Below are 16,027 nucleotides of genomic sequence, written 5' to 3'. Positions count from 1 at the left end.
GAGTTAGGAAGTAGCTACTCATTTGCAAAAGCCACGCTAAATACAAACCCTTTCTCTAAATTAAATGGCATCTTAATCACTAAGCAATAGTTAGCCCCCTCCTTCTCCAGTCCATCAAAATATTGTGAATACAAATTAGAATAGTAGTTAACTATTAGCAGTAGTTAAAAAGATGGCCTCATAACTGAGAGCTCTACAAGTGTGAAACAAAATTCCAGCTTCTAATGGCAATCGAGCACAGTAAGGAACTTAACTTGTTCCAACTTGATTTCCTTTCCAAAAATTTCAGTTTCAAGTACACAGAACTTTTAATAGCAACCCCCCCACCCCCCAACACTTTAAATTGGCTATACACAAGAGTTATACTAATTCCTACAAAGCTTCTTACTAACATGAATAAATAGGTGATCAGACACCTACAGTAACTCCACTTTGCTAAGTAAGGAGGCAAAACAATGAGCTCAAACACAGCACTCTTGGACATCCACATGACTTCAATATTGAGCTCTGCTCCCTGTGCCTAGTTTTGACTGCTACAGCTGGCTTCCAAGACAAGCCCAGCAGGTAGGTGGATCGTCACCTACTGCACAGACTTTTTCTATTCTGTGACATTTTGATTCAGAAAGGCAATGTCAGCTCCTTGAACCAACCCTTGGGCTGCTTTTGACTGACACAACCGAGATAAAACCCAGTGGCAGTCTGTGGTCTGATATTCTCCTTGCATTCTTCTTTAAGAAGATTTTAGCAGACATTCATTGATAGAAGAGCTGAGCACTCTACTTAGCAATTATGATGCGTTTAAAATAGAGTTCTGCATTATGTAAAGGGTAAATTTAATTCTGTAACAAAAAGGTGAAATATAACAACTTGATGATTCTGAAACAACTTTTGCAATGAAATTAATATTAGGGTTCATACCAAATAATTCCTCCCCAGAGCAGAGAAAAGACAATGTAGAATACCAGTGATCCCCAAATCACGAAGTGATTTATCCATGTCCAATAGTGCGTATCTATTGCAAGCTGGAAAAAAAATATATTATATGATGTTATTACTATCTAGATACAACAGGAATTCGCAGCAGGAGATAAAACAGAATTATACTCTTTGAAAATAGGGAAGAATTCTACACAGAAGTAGTTAAAAACATCTTTCAATTTTAGCACAGTTAAGAAGGCACAGATAGCAAATCTCCATTTAAAATATTAAACAATGCATGGTGATACAAAGAAACAAATATAAATAAGCAACAATTAAAAAAACAAGTTTTAAGAAAGTTTCAGTGGATAAAATACAGCGTATCTTACCTTAAATGTAACCGTGAATACAAGCACAGTAAACACCACTGTTCCAAAGGTCCAAGTTCCAAACATCTATAAAAAATGGTCCAAAGCAGTTATAGGCAATATTGTCCACTATGTTGTGGATTGTTCAGAGTAAACATCTTAAAGCTCAGTATTGCTTTGTATCATGACCTGACACTTAAGCAAAAACTGAATTCCTACATGATCCATCCAGTGCAAATGCTGGGGTTTCTTGCTTTGTGTGTACACACCTCAGATTCCAGACATACAGAAAAAGACCACAACCAACATTCTGCCCTGAACTTGAAGTTCACACATACTACATTTCCTAATAAAAATCAAAGGTAGAGCAATATACAAATCACCAAGACTGAAAAACAAACAGCAATAATTTCATCAGTCTTCGTGGATGTCATCTATTCCCTGATTTCCCTTCTCTGTTGGATGTTCTTGGTATCCAACAATTTCTTGGAGATTCAACAGCATGTTATACAGATAAGCATAGGAACATTAGAACCATACAAGTACAAAAATGTCCACATATGTTTTAAGATCAACCACTTTTAACTTGTGTTTGATTTTCTCCCCACTTGCATAATGACATAAAAACACCCCTGCTTTTCAAGTGGGCAGAAATGACCGTTAATGCTGACACAGGGAAGAACTATTGGTGAATATTGTCACAGAGGATTGCATGGACTTCAGCAGCTAGCAGATGACCAGGTTCAGGATCCAGAGAAATACTGGAAAAGTAAGCAACAGTTAGGATGCTCTATTTTAGAAGAGAATGTTTGATTCAGGGTATTGCACCCATGAAAGACAAGTGTCCAAGAGAACCAAATTACTTTGAAAGATAACTCTTGCTATCTCATGAACTCCCTTCTGCAGTTACAACTTTAGGATGAGACAACTTCCATGCAGGCATGGAATTTCAGCAGAAGATCCAGTTGGCAAAGTAGGATGTTACTGCATGGACAAAAAGGAAAAATCGAAATGGGAGCATTCAAGAGATGACAATATGGGCAGGCAACAAACAGCATAAAAGCAGAAGAACAGATCACAGACAAAACTCAGCTCCAACTAGGATTACTGAGGGGTGTAGAGGGGGACAAAAAAGATATTTACAGAAATCCTTGCTTCAAAGGAAGAATACAAGTCTGCTGATGGAGTGGTAAGACAACATAGTGGAAGGTTTCAAAGAAAATGCTGAATTACTCAATACTCTGGATAATAGTCTTCACAAACAAAACAAAACCTGCTCCTTGCATTTAGCAGCAAAGCTTGGGAAGGAAAGGAGGAGGCAACAGTGTGAGACCAACAGGTTGAGTTGTTTTTAAGAAGGAAAACCAGTGGATGCAATATATTTGAATTTAGCAAGGCATTTGACACTTGGACAATAACAAAGAAGGGGCTGGCTAAATGGACTACTACTATAGTTTAAAACTGGTTGAACCACTGGACTCAAAAGTCATTGATGGGTAGTTGGCTTCTGATAATCAGCCAACAACACTAGGAACAGCAACTGGGCTGGAAATCATGGAATATCCCTGTCAGCAGCTGGACGGTGACAGAATATCATGAGCGAACTACCAGGTGGTATAAAAATAGAAAACAGCTGAAATAATGACAGAGTTTCAATCCAGAGGGACCTGTGCCAATTTGAGAAGCAGACTAATAGATAGCTTATGGAATTAAATAAGGAGAAGTGCAAAGATTTACACCTACGAATGGCAGTGGCCCTGCTGAAAAGGAGGGGTTGCAGTGGGGTTCTGTGAACTACAGGCTGAATACAAGCCCATATTGTGCTCTCTCTATACATAAGGTAAACTGCATAGCAGCTGGAAGGAACATGGCACTGAAGAAAGGTTATTATTCCCATCTATTCAGCTACCTTGAGGTCCAACCTGGAACACTGTGCTTGGTTTTGGGCCTCTCAGTTCATGAGTAATGTGAAAAAATAGGAAATGATCCGTGGCAGGCAACCAAGGTGTTTAGCAGCTTATGGCTCTTCTGCAAAGAGGGGTGGAGGAGCTTAGTCTGGTGAAAGGAAGGTTGAGAAACAATCCAGCAGCTGCCCACAAATGTCTGAAGAGCTACAAATATGAAGAACTGGAACAAATCCCTCTTTAACAACAAGAAATATTCTGCTTAGGTATTGTGAGAAATTTTTGCACTATGAAGACAGATGAACATTGGAATAGGTTGCCCTGGAAGGTTATGGAATCTGCATCTTCTGAGATATTGAAAACCTGAAAAAGACTTGACAAAGCCTTCAGCAAACTGATTTTAATTAGCCCTGCATAGAGCAGTGAGTTGAACTGGATTATGTCCAATTTACACTTTTCTGTATGATCTCACCCAATATTACATGACAGGGTATCCATGTGGGAAGATGATCACACAAATATGCTCTGTGTGAAAAATTTTGAATGAAGACCACAGCCAGCCACAGGACATAAATCAGTAGTAAGTTAGGCTACAATAATGAAATCAACTGGGAATGGAAACAAAAAATTAAAATAAAAAATGACTGGCTAAAAGATTAATTATTTTCAGTAATCATTTCACTATTTTAAAACTACTTACTGTGTGACTGAGTCTACTGAACACTAGATAAAATTAAGAAAACCTCCATCATTTTGATCTATTACTTTGATATGTAATAGGCTCATGCCATCATTATGTTTTCTGTGCCCTAAAAAAACTGTGCAGTTAACACCAGACAGGAATCTGGATAGGCAACTTCCAATCAAGCCATTTACCAACTTTCTTCTTGCAGATAAATTTTACAATATTCTCGTGTCATATGTAGGATCTCTCAGAAAACCCAGTGCCAGTCTAAGTTTCTGCATACTGAATATTTGTCCATATTTGCAATAAAAGCCAGTAGATGAAATAAAGAATTTGAAACAACCTTCCTGTGTCTGTTTGTTAGGCTAGATAGAAAGCATTGGTCTGCAACCAAACCCCTAATCTACCCATCTTACTGAGTCAGAAAGTAGAGTCCCAGCACAGGGACAAGATCCAAAAAGCTGCTACTTTGGCACAGAGAAAGGCAAGCAAAGCAATATGGGAAGGCGTGAGTTACAAAAATGCACAATGTCTTTTAAGCATTGAATATCTTAAGATACCACTCATGCCTTCAAGCAATGAATCATTTTTTTGTAAGTCTGTTTGTTAACATCTAGTTTCTTAACAAGTATTTTTCTATGTTCTGCTCCCAGCCTATCCAAGACTTTCCTTCCTCTTACTGTGACAGTATTTGTTGATCTTCCATGTTCCAGTTCAGCATTCTGCTCACCTATCTTCCTTCCTGTTGTTTTGTAGTTCTCATTCAGTTATTCCTTTTAACTTAGTCTCTCTCAACTATATTAAATTAATTGCATTTAATATACTCTGTATCAAATGTGAAAATAAAGAAAATCACCCAGGAAATACATTTTATTATATAGGTAAACTAAGATTACATTTGCGATCTGCAATGACTTCTACAGAGCCTCCCTTTCTTCTTACCTTTCTTCAGTAGCTTGTTTCTAACTGTATGTTTTTGCAACACCAACCCTGATGTCCTATCCACAGTGGAACACCATACACACAAACCACTATCATAAATTTGTAACAATTTATAGGAGATAAATCTTTGGCATCTCAGTTTTGTTTAACAGAAAATGACCAAGGGAGGCATTTATGAAATAGATCTCAGTGACAAGACGTACACTTTTCCATTAGTCTAGTAATATCACACTACAGGAAGCAAATAGTTTCGAACTAATTTCTGAATACTGAAAAACATTTTGGGGGAAATTGTGTTTGGAAGCAAGCTTAATGGTACATTCATTTTAGTCTGACAGGCATCATTGTATGGGAAAGATCTTAACTTCGGTAATTTTTTACTAGTTTTGCAATAATAGTGATTAGTTTGTTTGTGGGGAAAAAAAAAAAATAAAAAAATTTGCTTCAGTACCCATTTTAACAATCTGGAACCTGACTTGTATCACTACATATCACTCATGGCATCAGTGTTACTGTCAGTTCTTTTTTGTTCTTTATTACTTTCTACCTTTCCCCTGTTCAATAATAACATCTTGTTGCAGTAGCAAACCTTTCAAACCTTCAAATTCTTCACTGGCTTTTTCCAGATGTAAGCATAATTTAAAAATTGGGAAATAACTATCAACATCCATTAGCATTCATGTGTGTATGAACTCGGGTAAGTGTCTCCGACTATTCCTGAACACTTGAAATTTTCAAGCATTTAAATTTAAAACTGCAGCTCAAGGTCTCTCAAGTTTTATACATAAACACAGGCATGCATCCTCAAAATAATGACAAATTTTCTATCACAGACATTCAAGACTCAGAATGTCCCCTCAAGAAATACATTATCTTCAAGTGTTAACATGGGTATCTAGTTGTAGACTTCAACATCTGAAATTTGAGAATTAGGCATAAATCTGGCTTTAGAGGCTTAGAATTAGACTGAATGTGTGCAATGGAAGACAACTAGAATTTCAGAAAGGAACCGAGTCAGAAAATTTGCAATATAAACCGTTTACAAAATTGGTACAGGTATGGTAACTCTAATTTTCAGCACCATATGTATATGGTGATGAAGAATTTTGGACATCTAACAGCATAATGGTACCCAAAAAAGCTATAGTGCAGGGTACAATTCTGCCTAGTGGACGTTCATTGTGTCCTTAAGAAAAATGCTTTTTAACATGTGCTCTCTCTCACACTAGAAGGTCATTTCTCTGACAGATGTCACAAAGGTGGTTTTTAATGATATCTGAATACTGCATTTCTAGCAAATGTGCATGTTGCACACAGGCAACAAAACTGTGTAGAGTTTATTTTCTCTCTCACTTTGAGGATATTTTCTAAAGCCATTAAAGCACATTATAGCATAAACTATAAAAAAATTCTATAGCAGAGAGTCAGCAACAAAATGTAGGTTACAGAAAAACACACAACAGAATAACAAAATGCAAGGAAGCAAAAAAGCTTTTTTAAAGTTCGTGGTTCTTTACCGCACCTCATATACCTCAATATACTTTGTATAAAGTTCCTTTTAAGTACTTATACAGTACCTATAAAGAACATTCCTAACTGTAGGCTTAAATGATATTTTACTGCTCTTTAACAGTTTAATTCAAGAACAGTGAAAGATGAAATGGATATCATGACAAATCCACAATAGTCTTACCATGTGAGTGCTGGTTGTCATTAGCTGAGGATAGGAAGAGAAGCAAGTAGCAAAAAGAAAAAAAGCACACAAATAAAATAGACCAAAATATCAATGGATAAAATAAATAAAATGCAAAAGTTCATAAAATTTGCATTCATGTGACTGCAAAGCAAGTAGAGATAGATTATTTTAAGCTGCTATATGTCAAAAATAATTAAACTATTAAAAAGCTTGTTATATTTAAGATCTTTTATGATCACTCATAACTACTCTACTGAGAGTCTTTTGATATGTTAAACAGATATTCATCAGATGCATGTTAAGTATGAAACGGAAAAGTTACTGTATAAATTCAGAAGTAATACATGGAATTTATGTTATATATTTCTCCTAATTAGTATCCAATCCTATGTCTCTGCTTAGTAATGCACAGTAGGTTTTATTGCATAGTTCAGATTATATTAAACAGATAACTCATCTATCTCACAGTAACTCATAAAAAAGTTATCATCATCTTGCATGAACTACTGAAGAAAACAATTAAAACTATGTTCATTTTGCAATTGGCATTTAAAAAAATGACCATTGACTGATGAAATCCAACACTAACCTGTCCATTGCTGGTCACAACTGTGTCATCTAACAATAAATAGGCACCAAAGAAAAATACCACAGCATCAAACACTCCTAGGAATGTCCAGTAAATAAATGCACGCCAGCGCAGCAAAGCATTCTTGGCAACATCTCTGTGTGAAACAAGAAACATGTACTCTTTATCAGCAGGTCTGAACACCCTAAATAAATGAGATCATTAATATTGTTTCTTGAAAACCACCACATTTCCACATTACAACTGTCTACCACTTCAAATCTAACTCCTTCCTCAAAATGACCTCTTTATTTATTTTTATTTAATTCTTACTAAACCCTTTTTACTGCTCCCCATAATTCTGCTTAATTCAACAATGGCAAACTCCCTGTGCTGTACCCATTTACTTTTCAATCTTTGTAGAGAAGGTATCTCTTTTCCAGTGCTTGCTGTGTATGTCATGATCCACTGCAGATATTAAGTGGAAACACTAGAGGTCTCTGGAGACTTTACTTTATTTCCCCTAGGATACATATATATCATGTAAGTAACATATATATGGACTATTGCAACAAAATAAAACATTAATTTTATGTGGAATGTGAAACAAGTGGTTTGCAGTTGACTTGAAGCTTCAGGTCAAATATGGTTTCTTAAATGTTTTTCCACAAAAACATACAGGATTTGTCAACAACAGAACTCTTCAGTGGCATGCATTTTCTTACTACAAAAAATTCTAAATGTCACAACTTCAGCTCTTGTCCACAGAATGGCTATGTATCGACTTGGCATAGAGTATAGAATGCATCACAGTAAATCAGGACACAGTCACATGAAAACCCTGTGTTTAGAAACATTTACTACCTACCAGTGCTTCCACCATATGAACTTTATAAAGACTGTCTGATGACCATATAAAGTAATTTCTCCCCAGAGATTAACAGTACAGACTGCAAACCCATATGTGGCCAACAACAGCCTCACCTAGCCCAGAACAACTACTATTCCCCAAAACAGCTTAGCAAGAGACTCTGTTAGGTATCAAAATCCAGAGATTTCTGACAAATAAGCTCTGCTAGCTTTCATAAACCAAAAAAAGGCTTCTGAATTACCATTTCTAAATTTAAAACATTCAAAACATCAAAGAGAAAATAAAAACATTACTGTTGAAACTAAACATTGCATTCCTCTTCAACTTCATTGGTAAAAACATATCACTACATTGATTAAAGTTTGGACAGCTAATATTACTTCTTTCAAAGAATGTTTTTCCTTTGATTATCTACTGTTACCCCTCCATGAAATGTACTGGCTTTGCAGCTAGAAGGATCTAAACTGGACACTGTTCCTAATTTAGATGGCCAAATGCAGTTAATTGGCAAGAACTGTATTTCAAGTGGATAAAAACCTAAACAAGTCAATTCCAATGCCCAGAAGTGAGTCAACAATATGCAGAGGTCAATGCTGGACAGCACACAGAATACATCCTATGATACACACTAACACTCAGTCATCTTTTCTTTCTGAATAAAACATGTATCTTGAGAAAACCAGCATGTTTTCTTTTTTTAAAATACTTCTGTCCCCCATGTTTCCTCCCCATGGTTGGAGGAAATAAAGAGTACTAAAATAAATTTCCTAATCTGAATTTTGTTAAACAGTGATTTCTATTTTGCTCTCACTCCCTTTGCAGCAAATGCATAGCGTGGTTTGTAAATGTGCATATAAAACTACATGTTTATCTACTGTACTATGGAGGCCATGCATGTGGCCTTCAACCCCCTTCTGCTGCAGTGTATCAGATGTTGATGTATCTTTGTGGTACTGAAATCCTGAGGACTTCCACTGTAACAGACACAGATCCCACAACTGAACAGTCAAACTTTGGGGTACAGTGTTTTAATTTTACCTGTACAGGGCAGGCTCTCTCTTGAGTGTGTCTGCACTGACATGTTGTTCCATTAGACTGTACAAGAGGATAGGAAGGGAGGTGAAGCTGATATTGTACAGTGTTAGATACGCAGTATCATACAAAGTCTGTAGATGGAAAAGAATTAAATCAACTACTTTGAATTTAAAATGAAATCTTACTTTAAAATTAAATCCTCTGCATGAGACTTGATTTAAAATGAATACGTGAACTTCTGCAGGCAACCAAAGTTATATTCCTTCAGAATGGAGACAAGTATCCCTGAACAGCTGATAACTGATACAGGACACAACTCTCCACTTGTATTCCATTTACCTGGAGGAAAAAGATCAGCAGAAAAATCTATTTCATGGACCAGTCTGGTCCACATCCTGGCCCCTCCTACTGTTTCAGCTGTAATACCAGCTCCAAAGTACCCAAACTGAACAGCACATTACTTTAGAAGCAGAAATTCTTCCCTGACACAACATCCATGTATCTCACTTCCCCTTTTATCTCCTCAACGTCCATAAAACATGGAGGTATTCAAAGAAGAAGCAGGAGCACTTCAGAGGTTTTCCAGCTGTTTATGACTGCAATGAGCTTCCCAAACATCCCAAAGATGAAATATCCCAATGTGTCTCTGATCCTTCTTCTCACTGAGATTCTTTTTCATGTATATATCATAAGTGTACCTGCAAACCTACCATGTCACCCCATAAAAAGAGCTGGTCATTTCCCAAAACCTATTTGGTAATCATTTATTCTGGAAAAATTGCTATCAAAACCCCCTTCATGATTCAAAACTATCACTCAAAAGGATAAAAAATTAAGCTACATTTTCATAACACATGCTTTTATATCTAAATCGTAATAATGCTTTATAAAACCTACAAAGTTTTCAGTGGCTGTTTGAAATGGAAACCAAAACAGAAGAAACACTTTTGTCATTTTAACTCCTCCTGGGGCTTTCTTTCAACAAATTCAAAGCAATAGTACTATTTTCTCCCAATTAAATCCAACACTCGCTCAATTTAATACAGAAAACATAAACACTTTTTGTCTAAATTCAGTCATTCGTTCCTTTGTTTTTTGCTTCCTCATTCAGAAGAAAGAAGAGGTAGATCTTTTCTACACAAGTTAGATGAGAGCAAGTGAGAAAAGAAACAAAAATTTAGGAAGGCAAATACCGGATCATCTCCTGAATGATGGCACGTTTTTGGTGAGCAACAGTTCACTTTTCCTCTATTTTTTCAGTTTTTACATTTTTTTTCAACTAATTGAATGCTGCCATTCATCTGAAATTTGTAATGCATAGCTGTTCATGCTAGAGAAGACTAGTTTATTGTCTCATTTTCATTCTGGATTCTAAAAATGAACAACTGATTCAATTACTCATCTTTCAGGATTTCCTCTATTCACATCCTGTAGGCTTAAATCTAACTGACTGTACATTTCCCACACACATTTCACTTTGCACTGACATTTCCAAATGTTGTATTTCTGTATTCCTTGACTTTAACATTGCTTTTTTCATGATAACTCATAAAACTGACTTCTGTAACTTAAATGCAATTGCCACTGAATTCCATAAGAACCACAAGTGATGTTGTTCTTTGTAAATTAACACTAAATTTTCAGGAAGATCCTTTTTTTTGTTACAAAAAAAGCAAAAGAGATAATATTACATTGATGGAAAAAGATCAACTAACCTGTTGTGAAAACCCACAGAAGAACTGATATAAAAACTGAGGAAAAATGAAGCAGACATTCTGAAAAACAAAGTGACTGTTGTCAAGCGAAATGCAAGCACCAATTTATATACAACGCTATAGATCTGTATATCATAGTTTTATAACACTAAACAATTGTGGGCATTGCAGGAACAGTAGACAAAACTACATATATTAAAAATCCCAACAGTCATATCTTGCAGTAGTACTGTTAGAAAAAAAAAACACTACAAATATTTTCAAGACAATCTTACAAAGTTAAAGTTTGAAAATTCAAGGGCAGTGAAATTTGGGATCCAGGAATACAGTTCAGTTAAAGCAAAGCAAAAAAGAGACAATCCGCAGGAGGAGATAAACCATGATAAGCAAGCACGGATACTCATGGATTAGCATGGTTACCAGCAAAGCAACTGTAAGATGTTTCTAGCTGTAACCCCAAATGCCATCCTCTCCCAATTATACCTATAGTCAAACACTAGAACCCTGAATTACCTTGTGACAGTTCTTTCCATAATCCTTCATTGCTCACTGAAAGAACTTGGATTGGATGCCAACATTCAGAAATAACACAACTGTCTAAATAGGGGGATGCTCACTATGAACTTTCTCCACCTACACTATCCTAATGAATTTAGCATAACTTAATTTGCAGTGATGTCTAAGCTCTCAAATACTATTTCCAATGTGCTTTAAAAGTTCACTATAGAGACAACCTGGAAGGTACTAGAAATAAGCAGACCAGTCTGAAATGGAATTTGCAGGATACAAAAATATAAGTTAACAATTTTGGTTTTAAATGTAACATCAATTACAGAACCTAACTATATAACAGTTATTTCACCTCATGCTCAGAATAAAATGAATTATCCCATTTCAGCACTGCATCTGGTATTCAAGAAAATCTCTTTATGGAACTGTTGCTGGTTTGTACCATTAGCTGGAAAAACTGTATACAGTCAGACATTACCATTTAAGTTTTTGAGGTTTATGTAATTGGAATAAGCATTCTCCTACCTTATAAAAGAAGTATTGCACAAGTTCAGATATCCTAATGTAATAAAAATGCCCATGAACAAGCAACATTTTTTTCAAATGTTTAAATTTAGGTATTGCATAGTCACTGTTTCTTGCTGCTTGACGACCTTCTTTGCCAATGATTCCTTTAAAAAACAAAACAGAGGTGAAGCTATTTAATAACTAAAGAGCTATTTAAAAGATACAATAAATTGCAAAATGATATAATAATGCAATGGTACTGATGTAATGGGAGATCATGACTGTATCTTATACAGTTCCTAGGATATAGGCACTAAACGTGGTCTATAACACATATAAGCTGATTCTTTGAGCTTGCCTATTTTTAAGAAAGACAGGGGTTTTGTCATTTCACTTGAAATAATATACTAAGCAGCAGCCTTACCTATACCAACATGAGCTTCTAGAATCATACTGACATCATTTGCTCCATCACCAATTGCTAATGTGATAGGATGTTCTTTTGATAACTTAATCAACTTTACAATCTGGAAAAAAAAATAGTGTTAGAAACTCTCCTCTGTAATGGTTTGCTTATTTTGTGTAAGTGTAACATTAAAAAAAATATTAACAAGACAGTTTTATAAGAAATTCACTGAAGGAACACAAAAGCAATTATTACTCAATGCACCAGCTATGCATAAAGATCACAGTTTCTTCATGTTACAAAGAATAGTTCCAAATATTTTTAAATACTTCTGAACTACTTTGAGAGAGATGGGACAGAAGGAAGGAAGAGCTGAATAATGGAAGATGTTGTTGAGGTTGCTTAATGCTGTGTCAGTGCATCAATAAATTAAGAAGGTTCCAGAGACAGAATGCACTATTTCAAAGAAATCTTGAAATGAAAGACTAAAAACTTCTGCTTTCTCATCTGTGTTGAACTTTTTTCCTACATTGAAGAAAATATATTGGACTCTGTATACATATAAAAACTACTGTATAAATGTCTAAAAACTTGACTCCAAATCTCTCCATTACAAATTATCACTTCTGTAAATTTGGTACCAACTCAGCTGCAACTAAAAACTTCTACAAACTTCCAGACAGTTATAGTGCTGGCTAAATACATCTGTTAGTGTGAATAAGAGTTACATATGCTGTACCTGCACACTGAGAAAAAGACATGACAATCTGACAAAAAAGACAAATGCATATTCCAGTACTTTTTTCCTTTAAAAGTTCTTCAGCTATCTTGAGAGGTTTCAGTAATGGAAGGATATGTTTTTACTTGGTACAAATGACAAATGAACAGTCAGGTATACTTAAATATGATAACATACACTTTTTTTTTTGTCTAGATTCTTCTTGGCTTTCCACTTACGTTAAAAACTGAGAAAAAAAATCACTCTGCAGTAATATGTAACACAGGTTCTTGTCATGTCAAAAGAGTGGACTATACAAACCTTGTTATGTTAAATAGAGAGCAGTTAGTTCATTTATTAAATATGTTCATACCGGCATATACCAACCATAAAATTTGAATAGTATGTATTTAAATCAAATTCAGATGCACAGGTGGGTGCTGTTTTAGCAATACCATTATCTAAATTGCTTGCCAGCAGAAATTCTCCTTGCTCCTTTTTTTTTTCACTTTTTCCATTTTAGAAGATACAAAAACGAGTGGCAGCATCTTAAGTTATCACAGCAAGTCATACAGAGTATTAACCTTCAATATTTACATAAGTTCAAAGCTAACAAGTAATTATGAAACTAAACACAAACCTGTGCTTTTTGCAGAGGTGCCATTCGACAGCATAACACTGCAGTGCAGTTCCTGCAAATATTAAGAAAAATCTCTCTGTAGTTACCAGAGCTCCCATCGTGTCTTGGTTTCATTATTAATGATAATGCTGCTCCATCAATAATTAAACCATAATCTTGCGTATCAGCTGAAAGTCTGTTTGGGGATAAAATATAAACTAAGTGTCACTATAAAATTCACAGACACATTTAAAATCTGGCAATAAGAATTATGTGAAAATCAATTAATGAAAAAATAATGAGTATAGAATACCGCAAAGTTAATAAATTTCTAAAATTGAAATTCCTTGTATAAGACTGGTATTTACAACATCTTAAAATTCTGAATTATGTTGAAAATATTCACAGTGCTCCACCAGTTTGAATGCATAAACCTGATACCTCAGTGACTTGACCAGTGAGTATAAGTATATAATTAATGACTTTTCAGTTTGGTTTGAAAAGGTTCCAAGAACTGCAGTGAGGTAAACCAAGCTGCAGGAATAAAGTTAATTTTGTGGCACATTCCATAACACAGAGGAAAAATAAGTTAAGTGGAAAGGCCTTTGGTACTCTGATGAGGAAATAATTTTTTTTTACAGAAGTAAATTGTGCCTTGAAGAAAATGCCTAAAAGAAACCTGTTGGCCCAGATGGATAAAGCCACTGTCTACATCTAGAGTGTAGATTTTTTTTGCCTTTAGAGTAGTGGCTAAGTCAAATACAGGTTTACTTTTATTCCTAATACTAAAATAAAATAATTATTTATGTTTCCTATAATATTAAAATATATTCTTACCCATAAAAATCTATTAGCAGTATGCAGTAATTTGACCATTGCTAGAAGTGTAACCACAGTCAGAGGAAGTAGTTTATTCACTACTTTGTCATACGCTGAACAATGGGGAAAATAAGATGGTCTGGACTGCAACCATTTTCTGTGGCATCCAGCCAAGTTATTTCAGAGCACCCTTGCATCTGCCTGCATTACACAGCAGCCTCAGGCACCAGGTCAACAGTGAATGTTGTATAAATGTACACTGAGGTTTATTTTTACTCTCTTTTCAGTGTTCCAAGGTTATACACTACTGTGCATGGGATTTCAAAAACCATGGTTTCTCCAACACCAGTGTTTGTGAGAAAAACACATATTTATTATAATGTATTTTAGACGTCTCCATCTTTTTTTTTACTAGAACAGAAGCTGGTTTTGACAAGTAAGCTAAAATTCTGTAAATTATATTTAAAAACAGTTCCCAGATATTTTCACCACTTTGCTGCCCTGGCACAAATAGGCCAATGCCACTGGTGTACAATGATATCAAATGAAAAGGTATCATTATGAAGTTCAAGCAATGTACTGCATGTTTGTTGCATTACAGTGAAATATTTTTAGCCTGAATTTGAATAGATAGGTAGAATCCTGCTTTTTTTTTCTTAGTACTATTCTCTAGCTCTGGAGATAAAGTAAAAAAAAAAAAATCCGAAGAGCTTTAACACGTAGAATTTGGCATTGCACAAAAAGTTAAACAAAAATGTTTGATCACACCTTGTAAGACCTGTGGTACTTAAAGAAAATGGTACAGATGACATGGAGAAAAATTACTTATTTAACTGAATATACAAATGTTCTTGATTAGACCAACGGGGTATAAATTGTAAGGAGAACAAAGAAAAATTATCTGGTCCAGAGATTGAAGTTGTAAGGCTATGAGTTATAGAAAATCTCTGCTAAAATAGTATCACAAATGCTTATTAACTCATTGCTAATAGTTTTATGGTGGAAAAATTAATACAGTATCAGTTGTGGTTTTTATTTTAATAGTTAAGGTAGTACCAGAAATGAGATAAAAAACCATGACTGAAACTCTAAATTTATCTAAACAAGCTTATACTTAATTGCCATAAAATAATTCATACATTAGCAACAGAAACTGGAACATACTGCTGTTCTTAAGGTAATTAGTCATAATTTCATTGTTTGCAAGATGCCCAGAAGCCCATTTCTGGCCTGAAAATCCAACTTTTTCCTTACCCTGAGAAGGTATCCCTGGTTAAGCTGCCATTTTGTCTTATGACAGTTTTGTTTAGGTCAAAAAGCACATCGTGTAAACTCTGCTCCTCAATTTTCTTTGTGGTTAGCTCAAGTATTTGTGTATTTCTTCGGAAGAGTTTGCAAGCATAGCAAGTAGCTGCAGCAGTCTCCATTTTGTCTCCTGTCAGAACCCAAACTTTAATTCCTGCTTTCTGGAGTGCTTCAATAGTGTCAGCAGCTTTTTCTTGTAGTCTGTAAAGTCAATTGACAACATACATTGATGGACTGCTTGGAAATGAGAAAGGTCTTTATTGAAAGATTTTCATAAACAAAGTTTCAATAGAAGTTATCAGATCTAAGAATTTTCCCCAAAGTAGGACTCCAAAATGTTTAGGGGACTAGTATATGTTTTTGAATCTTTTTAAGACCTAAAGATTCTTCCTTCATTTCCTCAATACCCATTTTGTAGTCCTTCCTTCTGAAACTTTTGAC

General features: G+C 35.1%; 1 protein-coding gene across 6 annotated transcripts in view; it reads right to left on the bottom strand.

The window, feature by feature from the left end:
* ATP11A (ATPase phospholipid transporting 11A) overlaps positions 1-16,027 on the bottom strand; it is a 119,401-nt gene that overhangs the window by 11,810 nt on the left and 91,564 nt on the right. For 5 of the 6 annotated variants that reach the window (XM_064407835.1, XM_064407834.1, XM_064407837.1 and 2 more), the window contains 10 exons: positions 15,536-15,787; positions 13,484-13,658; positions 12,144-12,246; positions 11,738-11,883; positions 10,703-10,762; positions 8,991-9,118; positions 7,103-7,238; positions 6,511-6,534; positions 1,308-1,373; positions 919-1,022 (listed from right to left, as the gene is read on the bottom strand). In XM_064407835.1, coding sequence (XP_064263905.1) covers positions 919-1,022; positions 1,308-1,373; positions 6,511-6,534; positions 7,103-7,238; positions 8,991-9,118; positions 10,703-10,762; positions 11,738-11,883; positions 12,144-12,246; positions 13,484-13,658; positions 15,536-15,787 — 1,194 coding nt within the window. The remainder of the gene's footprint in view (positions 1-918; positions 1,023-1,307; positions 1,374-6,510; positions 6,535-7,102; positions 7,239-8,990; positions 9,119-10,702; positions 10,763-11,737; positions 11,884-12,143; positions 12,247-13,483; positions 13,659-15,535; positions 15,788-16,027) is intronic. The other variant, XM_064407836.1, reaches the window with a different exon arrangement.

This window comes from Passer domesticus, chromosome 2 (assembly GCF_036417665.1).
Source record: "Passer domesticus isolate bPasDom1 chromosome 2, bPasDom1.hap1, whole genome shotgun sequence".
NCBI classification, from domain to species: Eukaryota; Metazoa; Chordata; class Aves; order Passeriformes; family Passeridae; genus Passer; species Passer domesticus.
The sequence above is the reverse complement of the archived record's forward strand: the minus strand, read 5'-3'. Positions and strand labels throughout refer to the sequence as shown.